The sequence below is a fragment of the Podarcis filfolensis genome (genome assembly GCF_964270895.1).
Source record: "Podarcis filfolensis genome assembly, chromosome: 5".
NCBI classification, from domain to species: domain Eukaryota; kingdom Metazoa; phylum Chordata; class Lepidosauria; order Squamata; family Lacertidae; genus Podarcis; species Podarcis filfolensis.
This window is the reverse complement of record NC_139608.1, coordinates 2661424-2685501: the sequence shown is the minus strand read 5'-3', so window position 1 is coordinate 2685501 and position 24078 is coordinate 2661424. Positions and strand designations below refer to the sequence as shown.

Sequence of the window (24078 nt, the reverse complement as noted above, 5' to 3'; positions counted from 1 at the left end):
GGGCTTCCCCCGCCTCAGCCCTGCGGCTAAAAATGAAGCCAAGACAGCGAGCGGGATCCATCCTGCTCGCTGTCTTGACTTCTGCTAAAGCCGGGCGCAGCCTCTCCCGGCTGGAGAGGTTGCACGTGGCTAAAGAGGAAGCCAAGACAGCGAGCGGGATGGATCCCGCTCGCTATCTTGGCTTCTTTGCTCTTTGGGGCTGGGGGGGGGGTTTCTTTATTTCCCTCCCAAAAAAACTAGGTGTACCCTATGGTCTGGTGCGCCCTATGGAGCGAAAAATATGGTAATCTAGAGAAGTTCCTGCAACTACTGAAAGCGAAGTGGGGATGGGGCCTTGAGGTTGCTGGATGAGGCCAGTGGCCCATCTAGTTCAGCATCCTGTTCTCACAGTGGCTGACCAGATGCTGCTTTTACGCTCGAATCCTGCTTGCTGGTTTCCCATAGGTATCTGGTCGGCCAAGATGAGAACAGGATTTTGGACTAGTGTGGCCGTTGGCTTCATCCAGCAGGGCTGTTGTCAAGTTCTTATGTTCCGTTCTTAGGGTCAAGAATAGGGCTGTGGAATTTGCAGGGTGTTTGTGTGAGTATTTTGGCAGGGGATGCATGCAGGCAACAGAAAAGGCAATTGACGTAGAAGGCGGGCGGTCAGAAAGAGAAGGGCTGTGGCATCTGAATTGAAGCTTTGCAGAAGCTGTTTCTCTGGCAAACGCCCATCCTTTCCATAGCCAAGCCCAGAAGACCAAAGGGGGTGTCTTATACCATGGTGACCCACAAAGGATAATTTGGATTATTTTCAGGCTGTTTCCTCTGGGAGAGAAGCACCGGTACCTCCCAGTTGGGGCCAAAGGCCCAGCTCTACTGCTGAACTAGATTCAGAGGACAAGTCTGTCTTTGCTATCTGATCTTCTGTAAGACAGTGGCTGTAGAACCAGACACGGCCCCTTTAAGCACCCAGCCAGCTAGCCAGCTTCTCCCTGGCCTACCTGCCACCCTCCAGGCCTGGTCAGCCTAAATAAGGGCTTCATTCAGACTTGGCTTTCAGCAAAGGCAACATCTCCCAGAGCTGCTTTAGCAGGGGCAATTGGAGCTGTCCATGGTTCTGTCTGTTCTCTTCTTCACCGGACACTACCTGCTTCCTCTCCAAAACTCAAGTGTGTTGGGCCCGGGGGTAACCCATGAAATGCAGTCCAGGACCTTCCAGAATCTGGAGGTTCTGTGAGGGGTCAGTCCGACAGGGCCAAGGCAGGACACCAGGCAAGGACAGGGACAGGATCTCAGGCAGGATCTAGCATACAGCAATGTTGCTCCCGCAACCTGGGGCGGGGTCCAACAGCCTTTTATCTTTGTCGGGGTAGTGGCCGGTCCTGATCCCCCAGCGACTCACCTCCCTGTTTCGCCTGAAGGTGAGCACTCCTCCTGCGAGTACTCAGGTCTCTCTGTCTCTCAGACCTGAATCTCTGCAGCTCAGGAGACTTTGGTGGGTTACTAGACCCAGAATCCGCCTCAGCCTCCCCTGACCCAACTGGTAGTGGAGCAGCTGTAAGCGATGGCCCAGCTGGAGGCAACGAGGTCATCCCCACATCTGGAGCCAGGGCAGGCTCAGGCCCCTGACTCGGCCCAGCTGGTGTTTGTTGCAGGGGAACCTGTGCAGACTGGGACTCTTCAGGATCAGGCCCCAGACTTGGTTCAGGTGATGCCTGAGGCAAAGGATCCGGTGCAGACCAAGACTCCTCTGGTTCCGTGTCCGAGCCTGAGTCCCAGGCCATCACATCAAGCTCTCACTGATCTGGACAGTCATGGATGGACTCATGCTAGGAGTGGGGGTTTGTGTGACCCTTGTCTACTCTTTCTCTTTCTCTTTTTCCTCCTCCTCATCTTCTATCATAGAATTGTAGAGTTGGGTGGGACTCCGAGGATCATCTAGTCCAACCTCCTGCAATGCAGGAATCTCGACTAAAGCATCCATGACAGGTGGCCATCCAACCTTGGCTTAAAAAATTCCAGTTGTCCTAGGTTGGCCATTCAACTGTCAAACATCTCTTGTCAGAAGGTCCTTCTTCTTCTTCTTCTTCTTCTTCTTCTTCTTCTTCTTCTTCTTCTTCTTCTTCATCTTCTTCATCTTCTTCATCTTCTTCATCTTCATCTTCTTCTTCACCAGCAAGTGTGCCCATAAAACTTCTGGTTCTGCTCTCAGCTCACCCAGAGATCTCCTTCTAACTTGCAAGCCCAGAGCGTATGGCTTAAATATCAGCCACGCACATGTTCAAAAACCGCCTTGGCTGCTGCTCATATCTGGCCTAAGTGATGCGTCAGTCCCTTGCACACGCCTGAGTGGAGGCCTGCCATGTGTGCCCGGGCGAAGCCGAGTGTTTTTCGATTGGGTAACCATCCACTTGGAATATTCCCGGCACGTCTCACTGCCCTAATCCACCCGGAATTTGACGGCTTCAGGAACGGGAGGAAAACATCCACATACGCCTTCGGCGGAGGGCAAATTATCGACTTCTGAAGCTGGAAACAGCAGAGCGGATTTCTGTTTGTTCAACATTTGGCTTCTTAGAATGATGGTGTCGCGAGGGAGTTACTTAAACAAATTGCTTTATTATTACAACGTTGCATGGAAGAATTAAGGAGTGTGTGTGTGTGTGTGGAACCGCACTTCTCCTTTTATCTCCCGTAAGAAAAGTTACTTCATTATCACTTTCGCTTCCTGTAAGCTCCTTGCTTTTGATATGTGACCTACCTCCTAGGGTATCACGGTTATTTATCCTGAGTTTTAGCCTGGATGTTTTCCACGTAGGCAATATTTAAACCTTATTTCATGTAATTATTATCATATCTTTGGGAGGTTTCTGCCAATTGGGCTGCATCTCTTTAATGTGCTGTCAGTGATGGAGGGGAGAAGAAGAAGGCAGACTGGCTCTGGGCATCCTCAGAGCTTCCACCCATGGGGGGGTACCCTGTCTCTCTGGGAACTATAGCACAGAATTGGTAAACTCGGTGCAGAGTTAAGAGCCATTGCTCACCCTTCACCAAGCTGGTGCCCTCCAGATGTTTTGAACCTCAACTCCAGCAGCCCCAACTGGCAAGAGAAGTGTGGTGTAGTGGTTAGAGTGCTGGCCCAGGACCTAGCAGACCAGAGTTCTAGTTCCCAGGTGGCCATAAAGCTCACCAGTCTTCCAGCCTAAGCTACCTCACAGGGTTGTGAGGTTGTGAGGCTAAAATGGGAAGGTGGGAACCCCACACTCACATATCTCCTGACTGGGCCACGCTGTAGAATTGGCACTTTCTGGGAACGTGACGGAGACTATAATAGGATTAATAAAACAGGACGGGCATTGTAATAGGATCAGAAGTGAAAAGCGCTTTGGGAACACAATCAAAGCCAAAAGAAAGGGCATCTGTTTGTCCCTCTCTCTTCAGGAACTGGGAGAGAATGAAGGCTACCTATGACTTCTAGTAATAAGTACATAAATCGACACAGAGCTTGTGCAGAAAGCACTCTTGTGCAATTGAAAGCGACGGTGGGCAACCTCAGAAGGTGGGTGCATTTTAAGTGCTCCACCGCCGAATGTGTGAACAGCCTTGCGTTTGAAGTGATATGAAAGCTTTTGTCTGCTGTGTTCGATCTGCGACGGCTCGGTCATCTTTTCCCTTGGCAGTGGCTTCAATGGCCTTGATTTAAAATCAGCCCACTTTGCCGCGTGTCCCGACCTTGCACGGAAGCCGAAGCGACGATTGGCCTTTAAAAACTCTCCCCTGGGTGGCAGCAAAGCTGAGCCTGGCCAGGGGTTGGTGGAAGGTGTGTGTCTCTGTGGCCGAGCAGGGTGTGGGATTGGGAATCAAACCAGGTATGATTGATCAAGGAGCACCCTCAACGGGATGCTTTTGTAGTTAGTTAGCTAGCTGGATGGGTTCGTTGGCTGGTAGCATTGATACCCACTCGCTGGATCATCACCTCGTCGCGGTGAGTGGGCTTGCATGTTCCTATGACCCTTGTGAGTGAAGCCGTCGGGAATCTCGTACTCCCAGCAGGGTCACCCAAGGTGGTAAGGACAAAGTGTGCCAAATGTTGAGCCAGTGTGGTGTAGTGGTTAAGAGCGGTGGACTCGTAATCTGGGGAACCGGGTTCGCATCTCCGCTCCTCCACATGCAGCTGCTGGGTGACCTTGGGCCAGTCACACTTCTTTGAAGTCTCTCAGCCCCACTCACCTCACATAGTGTTTGTTGTGGGGGAGGAAGGGAAAGGAGAATGTGAGCCGCTTTGAGACTCCTTCAGGTAGTGATAAAGTGGGATATCAAATCCAAAACTCTTCAAAGGAAAGGAGCTAGACAAAGAATGAGCCAAGAAGTCCTCAATGGCAGAACAGGCGGATGATAACAAGCGGTATGTTACAACAGCTGTGAAGGTGGATGAAGGCTGCAGCAGATAGGAATCTACCAGTTTGTTGTGACTACTTTATGCCATCGGAACAGAGCCCTACTGCGAAGACTGTGTGTTGGTCAGCGTGCACTGATCTACACACATAAAACAAATTCACACACAGGGGTCTTCCAAAAACCCACTGTATTTATGGAAGACAATCTTACTCGGCTACGAGTGATCACCAAAGAAAGAAAGAAAGATTGATGATAGCACCAGAGAATTGTAGAGTTGGAAGAGACCCCCAAGGATTACAGAATCATAACGTGGTAGAGTGGGAAGGGACCCTGAGGGACATCTAGTCCAACCCCCTGCAATGCAGGAATCTCAGCTACAGCATCCCTGACAGATGGCCATCCAAGCTCTGCTTAAAGACCTCCAAGGAAGGAGGTAAAGGTAAAGGGTCCCTTGACCATTAGGTCCAGTCGTGGCCGACTCTGGGGTTGTGGCGCTCATCTCGCTTTATGGGCTGAGGGAGCTGACATTTGTCTGCAGACAGTTTTTCCAGGTCATGTGGCCAGCATGACTAAGACGCTTCTGGCGAAACCAGAGCAGTGCACGAAAACACCGTTTACCTTCCCGCCAGAGCAGTACCTATTTATCTACTTGTGCCTTGACGTGCTTTCGAACTGCTAGGTTGGCAGGAGCAGGAACCGAGCAACAGGAGCTCACACCGTTGCGGGGATTCGAACCGCCGACCTTCCAATCGGCAAGGCCAAGGCTCAGTGGTTTAGACCACAGCGCCACCCGCATCCCCAAAGGAAGGAGAGTCCACCACCAATATTGCAAAGGGATACTGAAACATGGAGAGCTGAACTTAAACTTGGAGAAATGTAATTTGGGAGACACCGGAAATGACAAATTTGTACATCACTCTTTGCTATTTTGGGGAAGTCTGGTTCCTTCGGAGGAAATCTCGCCACCCACTGCGACCGATGTGGTTCGCAGGTGAGCAAGGGACCGGCTGGCTTTGAAATCTGCAAGTCCGTATGGTGGATCAGGGCCAGTCACGGTACTGATGAGAGAATGGTTATACTCTGTGTTGCCAAAATAGCTTATACCGCCTGGAACAGCCTCTGCAGAATCCGCGTGGCCAGAACGCCTTCCGTTTGGGTGCCTTAATTGCGGATAAATACTGTGCTGTTTGAAGAAAAGTCTTTTAAAAGCCAGATTCCTGGTTCGCTGTCGGGATCAGTGGGGTGCTAATGTGCCTGCCTCCCGGCTGAGAGCGCCTAATTCAGCATCTCATCTTGCCGGCACACTCGCGGCCTAACTGATTTCGCCTCTTGACGGGCTTGAAAACAACAGGAAGGCTAATTGCCATTCCTGCCGCATCAGATGACGAGTCCTGGAGTAATTTGCCCCAGATAAGAAGCAGACGAACCAGCCCTTCTAATGAGATCCCCCAAAATGTCTTGTTTGCTTCCGAATTTTCTCTCCTCCCTGCTAAGAGATGCTGGAGAAGGTTAAAGCTGCTTTAGTCTTGATAGCTTCGAACAAAGGGCTAGGATAATATTTCTATTGCTGGCTGACCTGTCTCCATTTGGGGCTGTGAAGATGCTTCTCGAGACTCCGCCAGGGATGAAGTCAAATTGCTAGAGAATCACAGCACCAGCTGTGGCTGCAGAGACCAGGAACTCTTAACTGCTTCCTCCTGTGTTGTTTTTGCTGCATTAGCAGCACCAAAGGGACCTCTCCAGGTCACAAGCCTGGACAGTGTTTCTGGAGGTCCTGGACTGCCCAGGTGACAAAAGCCCTCTCTCGGCCTTGCTGATGTGGCTCAAACTCCCAATCACTTTCTAAACAGCAGCTTGTCTAAACTTAAGTTTGCCTAAACAAAAATGTTTTTATCAAGCGCTGAAAAGGGTAGAGCGATGTTGCATACCTAATAGTGACAGGCAGCAATAAAAATAAATGAGTCCTCTCTGCAATCCCCCCCCCAAAAAAAAGCCAACTCAGAGTATGGACCCTCGCTCTGCATGCACTTTATGAAGAGACCTTTGGAGACAGAGGAGATTGGATTTCACATATGCGCACAAAAACCATATACACTGGGCACCAGCTCTGCCCCCAGTGGCTGGGGAAACTCAGCCAGATTGGCGGGGTATAAATAATAAACGATGATGATGATGGTGATGATGATTTCAGATTGGTTGGTATTTGACCCCCTTGCAAATTCCTGTATTTGGCCTCCTTTGTGCCACTTGGGCATTTTTGAATTAGGTGTCGACTGAAACCAACGCAGGGACGCGGGTGGCGCTGTGATTTAAACCACTGTGTCACTTGGACTTGCCGATCGGAAGGTCGGCGGTTCAAATCCCCATGACGGGGTGAGCTCCCATTGCTCGGTTCCTGCTCCTGCCCACCTAGCAGTTCAAAAGCACGTCCAAGTGCAAGTAGATTAATAGGTACCGCTCTGGTGGGAAGGTAAACGGCGTTTCTGTGCGCTGCTCTGGTTCGCCAGAAGCAGCTTAGTCATGCTGGCCACGTGACCTGGAAAAACTGTCTGTGGTCAAACGCCGGCTCCCTCGGCCTGTAGAGTGAGATGAGTGCCACAACCCCAGAGTCGTTCACGACTGGACATAACTGTCAGGGGTCCCTTTACCTTTACCTAGAAACCAACACAAAGCAGGGATGGATCTCTCTCCATGCTTATGTTAGCCTTGCTGTTAAGAAAACCTGTCGCTGCCCTCCCCATCCTGCGAGCAGCTCCTCTCCAACAGCTTGGATTTCCAGGAGGGTACCTCACCTGAAAGACAAAAACCAGAGCCGACAAGCTCACGGCGAGGATATGTGAGAAGCTGCCCCCCGGAGAGCCTGTTTAGACTCGAGCCGCGTCTTCAACCATCTGGTAGCGACAAGGCTTCCTAAATCACGGCTTGGGCTGCTTGTTCCAGACATCAATATTATTTATGTATATAATCAAATCTCTATAAACAGCCGCAGCGTGTGTTCGGGAGCCTACCGGAATATATCTCGGCACAAGAGAGGCAAACACCAGAGGCGCAGAACTTTATGGGGAAGGGGAGAAAACGTCCGCCAAGCTGTCAAGGTTGTAATAAAACCATCTTTATTTAGTGGCCCCCTGGCCATCCCCAGGGTCTCAGTCGGGCACCGGTAACGTGCAGTGTGTGTTCTGAATGCCGCACAGGTACGGAGTAGGCCTGCAATTTATGCGAGGGGTTTACGTTCTGGGGATTTGCACACAAAGGTAACGTCACACAAGTTCAGGAAGACGCCCTGGGATCTCCCCCTCTGGAGATTTAGCATTGGGGGGCAATTTCCCTCAGTGGAAATTCAGAAAGTGGGCCAAAGATGCTACAAAACTGGGAGGGAGGTGGCTCCCTTTTCTGGCCCAGCAGCAGCAGGACACATGGAGCGGACGTCTCCGGGGGCGGCCGGATGGGCTGTGAGTGGATAGCAGGCCACCAGGCAGGCAGTGAGAATTCTGTTCCACCTTAAGGAACAGACGTGTGGAATTGTTGCATGTCACATGTCTGTTTACATTCCAGCACACTATGCTGGGAACTTCCGTTTGTGTATAGCTTTCTATTTTGCTTTGGACACAAAGGACATGTTTCTTTTTGTCCTGATCTACGCTTAATAAAAAGGGACGCGGGTGGTGCTGTGGGTTAAACCACAGAGCCTAGGTCTGGCCGATCAGTAGGTCGGTGGTTCGAATCCCCACAATGGGGTGAGCTCCCGTTGCTCGGTCCCTGCTCCTGCCAACCTAGCAGTTCGAAAGCACGTCAAAGTGCAAGTAGATAAATAGGTACCGCTCCGGTGGGAAGGTAAACGGCGTTTCCGTGCGCTGCTCTGGTTCACCAGAAGCGGCTTAGTCATGCTGGCCACATGACCCAGAAGCTGTACGCCGGCTCCCTCGGCCAATAAGGTGAGATGAGCGCCACAACCCCAGAGTCGGCCATGACTGGACCTCATGGTCAGGGGTCCCTTTACCTTTACCTTATGCTTAATAAAACCTGCTTATAAATATGCTCACACAGCCTCTTGAGCCGCTTCTGTCTGCGCAGCGTTTTCTCTGCTGAATAGCGTGCTCAGTCTTCTAAAGCCTGGGTCGCAGATTTAGGCTGCACCAAGGACCGGAGTATGCCTGGCCCCCCGACCAGTGGGCTGGCGCCGGCTGGGGGCCTGCCAATTGCCCCTGTTTCCTTGGGTGCATGCCAACAGCCAGGCCCTCCCTTTCCAGGATGGAGCCTCCTCTCATTGCCCACCCCTTTCAGCATCTCGTGATAGCGCGCCACATGCTTCTCATGCCATGGCTAACGCCGCTGCCATGTGCAACAGGTTGCTGCTGTCCTGGGTGCCCCCCACATCCTTCCTGCCCCGGGGCTGCCAGAGAACAACCAGGCAAGGCTCATCAGTACGGGAACAGGCCAGCAGCACAGCGGCTTCTGGGCCTGACAGGTGGATCTTCCTGTGAGCACACTACAAGCGAGTTGAAGTGCCCCATCTCTTTCGCACCTTGCCCCGGGCACAGGCAACTGACGCTATGCCACTGTCCCCCTGACAGCTCTCCTTTCCTTACTGGGCTCTGTGGCAGTTGTGTGAGGCTTCTGGGAGGCCGTGGGAGATCTCTCACGGGCTTCCCAAGATCTCAGATGGCCCCACGGTATCTTGTGGGATCCCGCAACTTTCCCAGAGCCCCATAGGCAAAGTGGAGGGCTTATAAACTCTTTCCATGCCACAGAAAGAGCTTTTTAAGAACTCCAGCTTGCTTAGCAGGGATCCGGAAAGGTCCACTGTAACAGGCACACCGTGAAAGATCTCAGATGGCAATTGCAGGGTCTGAGGCTCCCAGCTTTTGCTAGAGCAGGCATGTCCAACACGTAGATCATGGGGGGGGGGGTTCCAGGTAGATCGTGGGATCTCCAGGGTGCTCCCGATCGATCCCCCAGAAAAGCTCAACAACGCTGGGGCACCCCTTGCCAAAAAAGGATCAACAACTCTGATCAACCCCCCCCCCAAAAAAAGATCAACAACTCTTGGCAATGGGTAGATCACTGCCATCAATGAGTAGATCACAGGCTCTTGGGAGTTGGACGTGCCTGTGCTAGAGCATTGCTTCTCAGACTTTTTTCTCTGAAGCACACTTTCAGAATAAAAATTTGCTCATGCCACACTGAATTTTGTATTGATAAGATATACATCGGAAAACAAAAAGGAACAGCTCCCAGCAGTGCTCGGTTTACAACACAGAACACAACGGCCACAGGACACCCAGAAAGTATAAAACAGCGCAGCTACATAAGAAGATGAATCATTCCCACAATATAATTTCCAATGAGCCTTTTGCAGACGTAGCTTGAGTATTTTATGCAAACCCAATGAGAGGTGTGATCTTGCTTTTGCCGGGTAATCCCATTTATAGAAGGTCTCATTTGAGACAAACCAACTCTCTTCTCCTCATCAACACAAAGAAGCCTTTGTATTTTCCGATCTTTCATATTTGTCAGAGCTGGAAATCTCTGCTCACAGCAATATGTCGTGGAGAACTGTAGAAGAACAGCCAGTGCTCTTGAAGAAAGATATAGATACTGTTTCTGGTTGTATATCCCCCCAAATTACTTTGATATTATCCTGTCCTATACTAAACTGAAATGTTTCTTTTTTTTTTATAAATATTTATTGAATTTTCCAATTTTATACAAACACAAAAAGAAAAAGAAAAAGAAAAATATTAAAAACAAATCAATTTCAATAACAGTTTTTCAATAACATGTTTCTTTGACTTCCTCATACCTCCCCTTCTTGTTTTCTAGTTCAAATTGTTAATCCAGCAAATCCTAATCTCTTAACATTCCTTTTAACTAACACCTTATTTTCCAATCAACTTTTTAAATTTTATGACTTAAACAATTTTAATCCCTGGGATTAAACTGAAATGTTTCAAGGTTTCTTTGATTGCCCTCGAATGTTCCCTCCACACTTGCCTTCCTTTCCTGCCAAACCCTGGGAGAGCCTGTGGCCTAGAGGGATATTGTATTTATCTTGTGTTCAGCTTGATGGTTGATGGGTGGGGTACAAATAATAAAATTATTATTCCTGTCATCCATAGGTGACTTCCCACCACCACCACCACCTCCACCTCCTTCTGACGATCTTGGGAATCCTCCTCCGCCGCCGCCCAGTGCCTTTCTTCCTCCTCCTCCTCCTCCTGATGAAGCCATGTTCAATGTTCAGGTAAGAAGGCACCCATAGTGCTGCCAAGGGCACGGATGGGGTTCTTGTGGTGCCCAGCTGTGGTCAAGGCGAATCAAGTGCCCATGGTGCTAGGTGCTGTACAGTGGCAGTGGTGACCACCAAAAGAAAGAGCTGCTTCACACGGCTTGTAGTTAAACTGTGGAACTCCCTGCCACAGGAGGCAGTGATGGCCAAATTTGTGGAGGAATTGTGCTTGAGTTCTGCCTGTGGGTTTCCCTTTGGTGTATCTGGTCGGCCACAGCGAGAACAAGATGCTAAATGGGCCATTGGACTGACCAACAGGCCTCTTCTTATTTTCTTAGAACAGTATCTAAACAACTCCAGTCTTAAGGCTTTCTCATTTTATGTTAAACCATCACTTGTATTTACTTTATTTATAATGTTAGTCTTCCTTTCCTTTTTAATTCCCCCCCCCATACTAGCAATCTACCTACTTAATTTGCAAACTCTGTTTCAAATATTTTAATTTCTGTTTCATTTCTTGCCAGGTTTAAATAGCTTAGCCTTTCTTATATCCTTAATGGTCAGTTTCCATCCAGGTGTCTCATGAACATCACTAAGTTGGGGTCGGCAGGGTGAGGGATTTGCAAAGGTGCGGCCAAGAAGTAGAAGGCATTTTATTCCATTGCAAACTCAAGGAAGATGATACCCATCTGCAGCATTTAGCCAGTGCTTTTCCAAAAGCCTTGCATGTGCATGACCCAATGAAGCGTTGCAACAACAGCCTTGCAGTGCAGACCAGTACCTTGCAATTTCAGATCTGAGGCTGAAGTGGTCACTATGCTTACTGTCACACATTATAGGTTTGTGGATGGTCTGTGTTTCGATCCAGGGAGCTTCCTCCCACTTCAGAAGCAGCTTCGTTTTGTTACTGGCTGCTGGTTTTATTTGACATTATTTGGATGGTTGGCATTTCTATGCTGTCAGCTGCATGGATTTCCCGTGGTGGAAGGGAAAGTGATAGAACAATTTAAAAGAGAAGATTTGACCAGGTTGCAGCGGAGATACAGTGATGGTGCTTAGAGTGGCTCAGGGAAGCTTTCCTGTTTAGTCGTGTCCGCCTCTTCGTGACCCCCTGGACCAGAGCACGCCAGGCATTCCTGTCTTCCACTGCCTCCCACAGTTTGGTCAAACTCATGCTGGTAGCTTCGAGAACACTGTCCCACCATCTCGTCCTCTGTCGTCCCCTTCTCCTTGTGCCCTCCATCTTTCCCAACATCAGGGTCTTTTCCAGAGAATCTTCTCTTCTCATGAGGTGGCCAAAGTATTGCAGCCTCAGCTTCAGGATCTGTCCTTCCAGTGAGCACTCAGGGCTGATTTTCTTCAGAATGGAGACATTTGATCTTCTTGCAGTCCATGGGACTCTCAAGAGTCTCCTCCAGCACCAGAATTCAAACGCATCAATTCTTTGGTGATCAGCCTTCTTTATGGTCCAGCTCTCACTTCCATACATCACTACTGGGAAAACCATAGCTTTAACTATATGGGCCTTTGTTGGCAAGGTGATGTCTCTGCTTTTTAAGATGCTGTTCTTTAAGATAAAACACAGCAAATAATGGAACTCAAAGAACAATACAATAGCCCTCCTCCCCACAGATCTGTTTAAAAGGCTGTAAGATATGAATCAGCCCAAGGCCTGGTTGAACTGGTCACATCTGGGGCAGAAGAGGCTGCCTTATATTGAATCACACTGGGGGCTCCCTCACCCAACTGTTGCCTCTTGCCTCTCCTGAACGCAAAGCAAAACTCCCTTACGTGAACTCTGATAGAAAGGCGAATTTTTGCTCGGAGCATGAGAAGGGTTCGCTTCCTCCGAGAACGTCAGGAGAGCCTGAAGGATCAGACCCAAAGGCCACCTCCTCCAGCAGAGCCTCTCTCTGTATCGTGGTGACCAGACAGATGTATCTGGGATGCACACAAGCAGAATAGGTGCAAGGGAGTCTTCTTTCCCATTCACACTCCCAGCAAATGGTGCTCAGGGACATCATCTAGGGATGTTGGAGAATTTGGATGGCTTTGAAAGAGGACTGGATAAAGCAAAAACAGAAACAGGAATGGAAATGGAAATGAAAATTGCCAGTGTTCCCTTATTCACCCCAGGTCTGGAACGGAAACCAATGTGATGCCACAGATTTTCCAAGGGTTTGGTGTCTCCGCTATGCGTGTGTGACGGGGAAACTGTTGATTCTCTTTCACATATAATGTTCAACTGTCCCCTACATAGCATAGCCAGGGCTAAATTCCTGGGTCCTGCTTTACTGCGCTTGGTTGGCAGGCCTGTTGAGTCACACGCCGCACTGCTTTTGCAGGATACAGATCCTTCTGTAACTCTGCAGGTGGTGAGATTTCTGAATGCGGTTATCTCACACTCAAAAACCACCAAAAAACAACAACAACATCAAAACTAATCGGACTGTTATGATGAGAGTGCATGTCGGAGTTCGTCTTCAGTTTTCCTTTTCTGTGATCCGTACCTTGGAGCTCTCCTGGCCCCAAGCTGTCACTTGGCTCTGCTCAATGACCCACCCTTGCATCGTGGTGTTCACCTTCTGTTGTCGGATATATCTGTTTTTATGTCCCTGTGTTTTTATGTTTGTACATATTTTATGGGCTAATAGCCGTAAATAAATTGTAAATCATGTAAACCAATGTGATGTCTGTATTTGGATTTCATGACTTTTGTTGCTTTCAGTCTGCAAATCTTACATAAAGGATTGCATTTCCCACCCGCCTCAATCGGTATTGCGCCCCCTTTTCATACCGCCCCCTTTTTTAAGAATAGCAACATTGGAGGGCCTTATGAAGTCTATCTGAGGACTGCAATACCTCAAGGAGACCCCTTTCCGTATGAACCTCCCTGGACCCTGAGATCATCTTCTGAGGCCCTCCTTCGTGTTCCTCCTCCTCTAGAGGTCCAGAGGGTGGCAACACGAGAACAGGGCCTTCTCTGCAGTGGCTCCCCAGGGAAGTTCACCTGGTGCCTTAATTATACACCTTTAGGCACCAGGTAAAAATGTTCCCTTTTAAGCAGGCCTTTGGTTGATCTGATGGTCATCCTATGCCCTATTAAAATGTGCTTTTTGTTGGAGGCATATTGGGTTGGTTTATTTTTATTTTTATTATGTATTTTGTGGTTTTATATCTTGATTTTATTCTGTGAACCGCCCTGAGGCCCCCCCCCCCGGTATAGGGCAAAATATAAATTCTATTAATAATAATAATAATAATAATAATAATAATAATAATAATAATAATAATCTCCCAACCGCCCCATGGGGTTTCTTCAGATAATCTTTGCCAGCCAGATAGGCAAGGTATAAGTAATAAATCATTATTCTCATATTATTCTGACGGTAAGAGCCATTTGATGTTACAATGAACTTCCTCGCTGGGTGATGGACTCTCCTTCCATGGAGGTTTTTAAGCAGACATTGGGTGCCCATCTCTCAGGGATTCTCTAGGCGTCGTTCCTGCATTGCAGGGGTTGGACTAGATGACCCCTGGGGGTCTCAATTCTCTGAGAAGATGAGACTTGGCAGGGCAAGTTCTCCCACGGCTCAGTCATGGAGGGCGAAGATGGAATTCCCGTCAGAAATATTTTCTGCGGCGATGGGCGCATGCGGATGGTGTCTCTGCCTGACCCCTTGGTGTCATTCTGTCGACTGGCTGAGAATGAGAGCTTCTGGTTTGTTGAGAATCTCCCCCCAGTCGCGGCTGCCGGACTTGTCCTGCGCCAGGAAGCCTCCCTTCTCCTTCTCCTCCTCCTCCGATTGTTCGGCGTGCCACCTTGCCGCCAGAGACCGTTAATTCTATTTAATGGCTAATTAAACGCTAATTCATGCTGCATTTGGAACAGGATTAAGGTCGGCGGGGGTGGGAGCCAGCAAAGAAACGGGAAGCTCTCGCAGTGGCCATAATTATCGATAATGAGCTCTGGGCTGTAATTTTATTAATTAAAAGGGGAGAGAAGAGGCAATATCCTCTGGAGCTGTTCTCCGTCAGAAAGAGTGCTGCTGCCGGGAAAAGGTTTAATGACCTTTTTGGATGGGCCTGGGTCTTGATCTTCATCCCTAGATGGGACGCAAGTGGGGGGCAAAGGAACTGGGTTTTTTTGGGGGGGGCAGAAGATGCCACACCACCTCCTATTCCCTCTAACGCCAAAAACACACCCCAAGACACAGAGGTTTCCCCCCAAAACAGGATAATTCCCAAGCCAGATGCAGCTTTAATTCTAGCCAAGCAATAATGAGTTGTCTTTACAACAACATAAACCGATTTGATGTGCAAAGTAGTTTCTCTGTGTTATTCCGCCTCCCTGCGACCGAGATAACATCCATGGGTCTCTTGTTTTTCCTGCATTTGCTATTGGCCAAATGCATCCAGTGTTGATTCATTAATATAATTCCCCAGAAAGCAGGGTTAAAGTCCCCCGAGGGTAGGTTTCATTTTAGAATTCTTCTTTATATATAATTTTATGGAGTTTTCAATTTTACATTTCAAAATAAACATTTTGCGAACTTCAAAATATCCAGTGACTTCCCTTCTTCTCCTTCCATGGTTCATTTTAAGTATCGTACATTCCTGAATATTTTACTGTAACCATTCAAATCAGTTTTCCACTTCTACATCCATCAAAAATCATTTACTCTGTTGAATTTGACCTTATTGCTGCCAGCGTTTTCAGGTGTGTACAGTTATTTTCCAGATATTTAATAAATGTATTCTACTCTTCTTTAAATATATGTTCTTCTTACTCTCTTATTCTACGTGTTGAATCTGCAAGTTCTTCATATTTTGTCAATTTAAGTTGCCAATCCTCTTTAGTTGGGGCTAACGAAACAGAGGCCACAGTTGTTGCATTTTCCGACACCTAGGAATTTCTGTCAGGGGTATTCCCAACAGGAAGGACTCTGGTTTTGGGGGGAAAGTAGTTTCAAACATGTTTTTCAATTCATTACAAATCATTTCCCAATATACTTTTACCTTTTTTCATGTCCACCACATGTGAAAAAAGTCTCTCTCTGCTTCTTTGCACTTCCAACACATATCTGATTCTGTTTCATAAATCTTAGCCAACCTACGTGGCGTTCGGTACCATCTATGAATCATTTTCAAATAATTCTCTTTTGGTGTATAACATGCAGTAAATTTCGGGGCGCTTTCCCAAAGTTTCTCCCAGAGGTTAAGATCTATATTGTGTCCTTATATCTATTGCCCAGTGTCTCTGGGCGAAGTAATGTCAATCTATGAAACACTGTTAGCAAACCAACATTTTTGGACCCACTTTCGTGCATGTGATGAAGATAAGATGTGCTGCATATTTGTGTGCTGAGAAGGAGGCGGGGGGGGGGGCAGTGGAGCAAGGCATGGCGGCCGCTGCCCTTTAAAAATGGGGACATGATCCCTCTTGAGTCAACTGTGAGAATGTACCCAAGTCGCCCTGCTAACCAGCAGAGCAGCGATTCCTCTCGATTGAGCTGGGCCTGAAATGCCATTGGATGAGAAGCCTAAGAGGAGCTTTGCATCCAGACTGCTTCCTTCCTTACTCTGCTCTCCTCGTTTTTTCCAATAATTTATTATTATTGGGGAATTAAATAACCCATCAGTGTCTTGACAGCGGTTGTAAATTGATGCTTCATTGCCTGAGATCCAAAGCGCCTTGGTGGAACGGCTGGGCAAGGGGAGCGTCCCCCCCCCACAAGAACTTCTCCCCCCTGCTGCCCAAAAGCGCCTTCTATTACCACCCAACAAGCCAGAGGCGCTCAGGAGAACCCTCTGGTGCAGAACAAAGTTCCCAGCTCCTTTCAGAGCAAAATGGGGACATGCTTTTGACACCCCTGTTCTCCACCGTGCATGAATGAGGCGGGCTGTAGCGCAATAGCAGAGCATCTGCGTTGAATGCAGAATGACCCAGGTAATGCCCCCTGCCTGGGGTGTGGGCTGCTGCCAGTCAGTGTAGACAACACTGAACTCAATCGACGGCCTGGTCTGGTATGAGGCAGCTTAAAGCACCACCCTTCAAATTGCTGAAGGCGTTGCAGAATCACACCCTGCGATGCCGGCCCAGAACACACTGTAACCCCACCCCTAGAGAGACGCGTCTGCATTCTTAAGCTGGGGAGAGGGGGAGCTCTGTGGCAGAGTTCTCTCCTTGACATTCAGAAGGTCCTGGGTTCCAATCCTGACCTTTCCAGGTAGAGTTGGGATCATCTCTTGCCTGAGACTCTGCCAGCCCAGTGTGGACAATACTGCAGCATTTTTTTCCTGGTTGTTCTCAGGTTATTGGTGAGACGTCGCCATTATTATCACCTTTTCCTAGATTGTTTCCAAATTCTTTGGATTCCAAGTTGTTTTTATCACAGAGGAACTGTCGTCGTTATCTTCATCGTCGTCGTCGTCATCATCATCATCTATTATTTATACCCTGCCCATCTGGCTGGGTTTCCCCAGCCACCCTGGGTGGCTACCAACAGAATTAAAAGCACAATAAAACGTCAGGCATTAAAAACTTCCCTAAGCAGGGCTGCCTTCAGGTGTCTAAAACTCAGATAGTTGTTTATTTCCTTGACATCTAGTGGGAGCGTGTTCCACAGGGCGGGCACCACCACCGAGGAGGCCCTCTGCCTGGTTCCCTGTAACCTCACTTCTCACAGGGAGGGAACTGGCAAAAGGCCCTCGGAGCTGGACCTCAGTGTCTGGGCAGAATGATGGGGGTGGAGACACTCCTTCAGATATACTGGACCGAGGTTCTTTAGGGCTTTATAGGTCTCCTCCAGCACCATAATTCAAAAGCATCAATTCTTCAGCGATCAGCCTTCTTTATGGTCCAGTGAATGAAGAGAACTCCCCCCCCCAAAAAAAAATGGGCTGTGCAGAAGACCCCACAGGCCATAAATTCACCTCTTACTCCACCTGTCAGTTCCTCATTTTTTATACCCTTAATGCCAAATGGTTTCTCCACGGCATTCCTTCATTTCTTTGTGTGTTCCTTTCCCCTTCGTCTAGGTCAGCGCCGGCGGCAAGACCCTGGAGGAGAGGCGTTCCAGTCTGGACGCGGAAATCGACTCCTTGACCAGCATCCTGGCCGACTTGGAGAACAGCTCGCCTTACAAGCCGCGGACGCAACAGGTCAGAGTTGGGGAGAGATGGCAGACAGGGCCCAGCGTCCACAATCAGCCTCTTCTCTCGGACGGGGGCTTGATCTGGGGGCGTAGGGAGTTGCATGCTGCCTGTTGCATTCAAAACAGACTGAAAAAGTGGCAAGGTATTTTTATTTTTATTTTTCATAAATACCACGTAGAGCAGCACGCTGGTTCCGACCACATCGGTGTTCCATGCCTCTATTCTGTTTACAATAATAATAATAATAATAATTTATTTATACCCGGCCATTTCCGGTTCAAAAACTGGACTCAGGGCAGCTAACAACAAATTTAAAACACTTAATTGATGCAACAAAAACAGCATAAAAATACAGTATAAAACGTGAATAACAATAAATTCAGAATTCAAAAATCAATTTAGGGGGCAAATCCATCCAATAAACATTAGATGATCACTTGGGCTAGCTGGCTAAATTAGTCCTATTTGGGCCAGCGAGGAGACCAGGGGAGAATTAGCTGTGGGATCCCAGAGTGTGTAATCTTCATAAAAAGGGGACGGGGAGGGAAGGAAGGGAAATAAAAGATTAGGCTGAGTTCAAATTGAAAGCCAGGTGGAATAGCTCTGTCTTATAGGCCTGATGGAAGGAGGTTAAATCCTGAAGGGCTCTGGTCTCATGGGACAGAGCATTCCACCAGGTCGGAGCCATCACTGAGAAGGCCCTGGTCCTGGTGGAGGATAGTCTAACTTCCTTAGGGCCCGGGACCTCTAAACTATGATTATTCATGGACCTTAAGGTCCTCTGTGGGGCAGACCAGGAGAGGCGGTCCCGTAAGTACGAGGGCCATAAGCCACAAAGGGCTTTAGCTGAGATTCCTGCATTGCAAGGGGTTGGACTAGATGTCCTTCGGGGTCCCTTCCCGCTCTCAGATTCTATGATTCTGTGAACGCTTGCAGGCCAGGGTGATGGTAGCAGGCGCAGCCTTGCTTTCCCCTCCATGTTTAAGTGCTATGCACAGAGCTTCTGCACAGATACCTGTGAAGAGAAACCAGGCAATTTGCTTAAAAAGAAGCAGCAACAGCCTCTCTTGGTCGCTGTGCCAGAGAATCTTTCCCTTCTGACTGCCGCTGTCGCTCCTGCGATCTGAGCTTCAAATTGTGTTGCCTCTCTCTCCCCCCCCACCAGCCCCTCTTTGTTGTCTAATCCCCCAGGCTGAAAACACTCTGGAAACAGCTCTGCTATCAGCAGGGTGCCTGTGTCAGCACCGTGGGGTGAAACCGGGGTGAGGTGGGTGGCAGGGATGAGTCACACAGGAAGCCAGGGCTTCGGAAGAGCAGTTTTCTGTTTGTGCGCCCATAAGGAGAGTGGAAGGGGCTGCCCTGGAGGGATGGGACTCTGGGGATATTTTTCTGGAGGAGGAGGAGGAAGAAGAAAAAGAAGAAGAAGAAGAAGAAGAAGAAGAAGAGGAAGAGGAAAGGAAGAAGAGGGAAGCCTTCTCCCCTAACTCTAGGATTTGTGGGTACCCAATGAAGCTGAAACTTGGAAGATGCAGGATAGATAGAATAATGTCCTCCGTTAACCTGTGGAACTCACTCCCACAAGAGGCAGTGATGAGCAACAACTGAGATGGCTTTAAAAGAGGATTGGGCAAATTCACGGAGGAGGAGAGAACTATCGATGGCAACTAGCCAGGATTGCTATGCTTTGCCTCCACAGCTGGAGGCACAAAAGGGGGGACCCCACTGTATGAAAATATACACAAGTGGGGGGGACAGGGGTTCAGGCCCAGGTAAGGTGCAATATAAAGTATAATATATAAAGCAAGTAAGGTTCAACAAAGGTACCCGCAATTTCAAAACATACCGTATTTTTCCATGTATAAGGCGCCCCGAGTTATTGAGCATGTTTTTTTTGGGGGGGGGGAGGATTGCCAAAAATCGCTCACCAACACGCGTTGCCGCCTCTCGTCTGTCCCTTCGCCAGCAGAAGCTGCCAATCGCCCGCCCAATTGCCGCAGCGTCAGCCAATCAACACTAGCCCTTGACGCAGCAACCAATAACACGCCCAATAGCCACTGGCAACCGCAGCAGCAACCAATCAAACGTCCACCCTATGCACTATCCATGTATAAGACGACCCCTACTTTTTAGCATAATTTTTAAAGAGAAAAACCTAGTCTTATACACAGAAAAGTACTGTACATCCCGCTTTAGGTAAAGGGACCACTGACCATTAGGTCCAGTCAAGGCCGACTCTGGGGTTGTGGCGCTCATCTCACTTTATTGGCCGAGGGAGCCAGCGTGCAACTTCTGGGTTATGTGGCCAGCATGACTAAGCCACTTCTGGTGAACTAGCGCAGTGCATGGAAATGCCGTTTACCTTCCCGCCAGAGTGGTACCTATTTATCTACTTGCACTTTGACGTGCTTTCGAACTGCTAGGTTGGCAGGAGCAGGGACCGAGCAACGGGAGCTCACCCCGTCATGGGGATTCAAACCACCAACCTTCTGATCGGCAAGCTCCAGAGGCTCAGTGGTTTAGACCACAGCGCCACCCGCGTCCACCCACTTTAGGAGTGCCTTGATAAATTCCTTTCCGGTGGAACATCACCTTCTGAAAAAGCATATATAATTTTTCGCCGTTTGGTGATTGAAATCTGACCCATACAACAGAATCAATACTCTTAAGACAAGAAATTAAGTTCATTCATCTCTTCGACACGATTGCGCCGCATGGGCTGAATGCTTCTTTTGATCTGGGTTGCTTCTTGGAATGCCTCTTTCAGAAGCCTCTCTTATTTCTTCTATGTTCCCTATAAATGCTCACTAGATGGCTCCCTCTATGCTGTGCCGGCCAGTTTGCAGCAGACACCTCCCTTGTACCCTTTGCGGGACCTTACTAACCTGACAGGGTGAGTCAGCAGGCTCACAGCCTCGGAAAGTTTGTTTCTTACGGTTTGGCTTGGGTTGCTGTTGTGTATCGTTCTCAGCTGAAGAAGGAGTTTTCCTCTGAAACTGGGATTACTGGCCTCCAGTCCTTTTGCCACAGCTCCTCCGCCACTTCCAGGAACTTTCTTGTGCCAGAGATTTGAAAAAAAATGTCATTTTAGTTTTGGACTTACGCTGATAACTCTGGAGTTTGCACTGTATGTTTTGTAATTGTGGGTACATTTGTTGAACCTGATTTGCTTTATGTATTATACTTTATGTTGTCCCTTACCTTGGCCTGAACCCCTGTTTTCCCCACTTGTGTGTATCCACATCTGGAAGCAGCTTCTGAATACTGGTTGTGGGAAACCACAGTAATCCAGCTGTTTTGGACTGTCTCTCCCATCAGCCTCAGGCAAACAGCAGAGAAAGCAGTTTCACTTGCTATCGTTTATTGTTGTTGTTGTTGAGTCGTTTAATCATGTCCGACTCTTCCTGACCCCCTGGACCAGAGCACACCAGGCCCTCCTGTCTTCCACTGCCTCCCACAGTTTGGTCAAACTCATGCTGCCAGCTTCGAGAACACTGTCCCACCACCTCGTCCTCTGTCGCCCCCTTCTCCTTGTGCCCTCCATCTTTCCCAACATCAGGGTCTTTTCCAGGGAGTCTTCTCTTCTCATGAGGTGGCCAAAGTCTTGGAGCCTCAGCTCCAGGATCTGTCCTTCCAGTGAGCACTCAGGGCTGGTTTCCTTCAGAATGGAGAGGTTTGATCTTCTTGCAGTCTATGGGACTCTCAAGAGTCTCCTCCAGGACCAGAATTCAAAAGCATCCATTCTTCGGCGATCAGCCTTCTTTATGGTCCACCTCTCACTTCCATACATCACTATTGGGAAAACCAGGCGTGCTCTGGTCCAGGGGGTCACAAAGAGGCGGACACGACTAAACGACTAAACAACAACAACAACAATCACCCCTGGCATAAAACAGTGAGGGTTAGTTTCTGCAGCTATCACTTGGAAGTCTCCGAATTCATTTCCTATATTATGTTATGTTGCCTTTCTCTTTATATTCTGCCTTTCGGCCCCCAAAGTCCCCCTAGTCAGCTCACAACAAGCAAACGAATGTGAATCCAAACAATGCAAATTATGTAAATTGACAAACAACATTTCAAAAATGGGGGTACTTCCTTTGCTGTCACTCAAGGCCCAGGTGGTCTCAGTGGCACTGAGGTCTTTCCATCAGCTTCGGCTGGTGGCCCAGCTGTGCTGGACAGGGAAAGCCTAACTTCTGTTGTCAATTGTAAGCTCTTGGTTAGATTACTGCAATGTGTTGTATGCTTGTGAAACATGGACCACTTATAAAGGCCATCTCCAACTCCTCGAAAGATTCCATCAACAGTGTCTCTGAAGAATTTTACACATCACGTGGGAAGACAGGCGAACTAATATCAATGTACTGGAAGAAGCAAAGATCACCCGTGTCAAAGCAATGATTTTTCAACATCAGCTTCGTTGGACTGGTCATGTTGTGCGGATGCCTGATCATCGCCTTCCAAAGCAACTACTCTATTCCGAACTTAAAAATGGAAAGCGTAATGCTGGTGGTCAACAAAAGAGGTTTAAAGACTGTCTCAAGGCAAAGCTAAAAAAATGTAGTATAAACACTGACAACTGGGAAACACTGGCCTGCGAGCGCTCCAGTTGGAGAACAGCCTTGACCAAAGGTGTCATGGGCTTTGAAGATGCACAAACTCAGGACGCAAGGGAGAAACGTGCTAAGAGGAAGGCACGCTTGGCAAATCCACACCATGATCAACTCCCGCCCAGAAACCAATGTCCCCACTGTGGAAGGACGTGTGGATCCAGAATTGGCCTCCACAGTCACTTATGGACTCATTGTTAAAACCGTGTTTATGGAAGACAATCTTACTCGGCTTCAAGGGATCACCAAAGAAGAAGAAAACCTGTGTGGCTTGCTCTGAAGACAGTTCGGAAACTTCAGCTAGTGCAGAATTTGGCAGCCACTGGGGCAAGACAGTTTGAGCAAATAACTACACTGGTTGCCAATCAGTTTCCTGGACAATTCAACAGTTCAGGACTGTAATGTCTCAAGGTCTGCCTCTCCCCATATGGCCCTAGTGATAATCATCTATTCTAGATCCTTCTTCATGTGACTCCTCCACGAGAGGCCCAGAGGGTGGCAACACGAGAACGGGGCCTTTTCTGTGGTGGCTCCCCATTTACGGAATGCTCTGCCCGGGGAGACTCTCCTGGTGCCTTCATTACATCTCTTTAGGTGCCAGGCAAAAGCATTCCTCTTCTCCCAAGCCTTTGGTTGATTAAACGATCTATGGCCTTTTGCGAGAGGGGGTGTTTATTGGCTTGGCTTGCTCCTGTTTTGGTTGTGCATTTTGTGTTCTCATTTTGCATTTTTATGTTGTGAACCATCCTGTGATTTTTTTGGATGTTGGGCAGTATACAAATTTTGATGATGATGATGATGGTGATAAAAAACAACTTAGGCAGCAGCTTCGCCTTTTAAGGGTCCCTTGCCGAGGGAGGGGGGCTAGGCAGCTGGGAGAGCCAGTGCCCCTTGATGGATCCAGCAGTCTCCCCCCCCCCCCCGTAGTCATTTGCCCCAACAGACTGGCCTGTTTTCAAGGATGGGAGGAGTGGGGGTACAATAACATTCCCCTCTCCCTGGTTTGCACACCTGAGAAGGAGCATTTACACCCCACCTTTCCTCCCTACAAGGTGACGTACATCGTTCTCCTTCTCCCACATTTAACCCCCACAACAACCCTGAGAGGTAGGCCAGGCTGAGAGTGAGTGACTGGCCGTCGAGGTAATGGCTGAGTGAAGATTCGAACCCCAGTCTCGTAGGTCCTAGTCCGACACTCAAACTGCCACACAACTCCTGGTTATATGCCCTCCCCTATCTGGACCTTATGGGATGCAGGTGGCGCTGTGGGTTAAACCACAGAGCCTAGGGCTGGCTGATCGGAAGGTCAGCGGTTCGAATCCCCGTGACGGGGTGAGCTCCCATTGCTCAGTCCCTGCTCCTGCCAACCTAGCAGTTCAAAAGCATGAAGTGCAAGTAGATAAATAGGTACCGCTCCAGCAGGAAGGTAAACGGCGTTTCCGTGCGCTGCTCTGGTTCGCCAGAAGCGGCTTACTCCTGCTGGCCACATGACCCAGAAGCTGTATGCTGGCTCCCTCGGCCAGTAAAGTGAGATGAGCGCCGCAACCCCAGAGTCGGCCACGACTGGACCTAATGGTCAGGGGTTCCTTTACCTTTACCTTTACCTTTTATCTGGACGTTCTCCTCTCAATTTCGGACATGCGTTTGGCTAGCTTTGTGATGAAAAGGCACTCTGCATATGCTCAGTAGCGCTGCATTATTCCT

General features: G+C 48.7%; 1 protein-coding gene across 4 annotated transcripts in view; it reads left to right on the top strand.

Annotated features, from left to right (window-relative positions):
- LPP (LIM domain containing preferred translocation partner in lipoma) overlaps nt 1-24078 on the top strand; it is a 300501-nt gene that overhangs the window by 159482 nt on the left and 116941 nt on the right. For all 4 annotated transcript variants that reach the window (XM_083612854.1, XM_083612851.1, XM_083612852.1 and 1 more), the window contains 2 exons: nt 10500-10624; nt 17651-17773. In XM_083612854.1, the coding sequence (XP_083468980.1) occupies nt 10500-10624; nt 17651-17773 (248 nt within the window). The remainder of the gene's footprint in view (nt 1-10499; nt 10625-17650; nt 17774-24078) is intronic.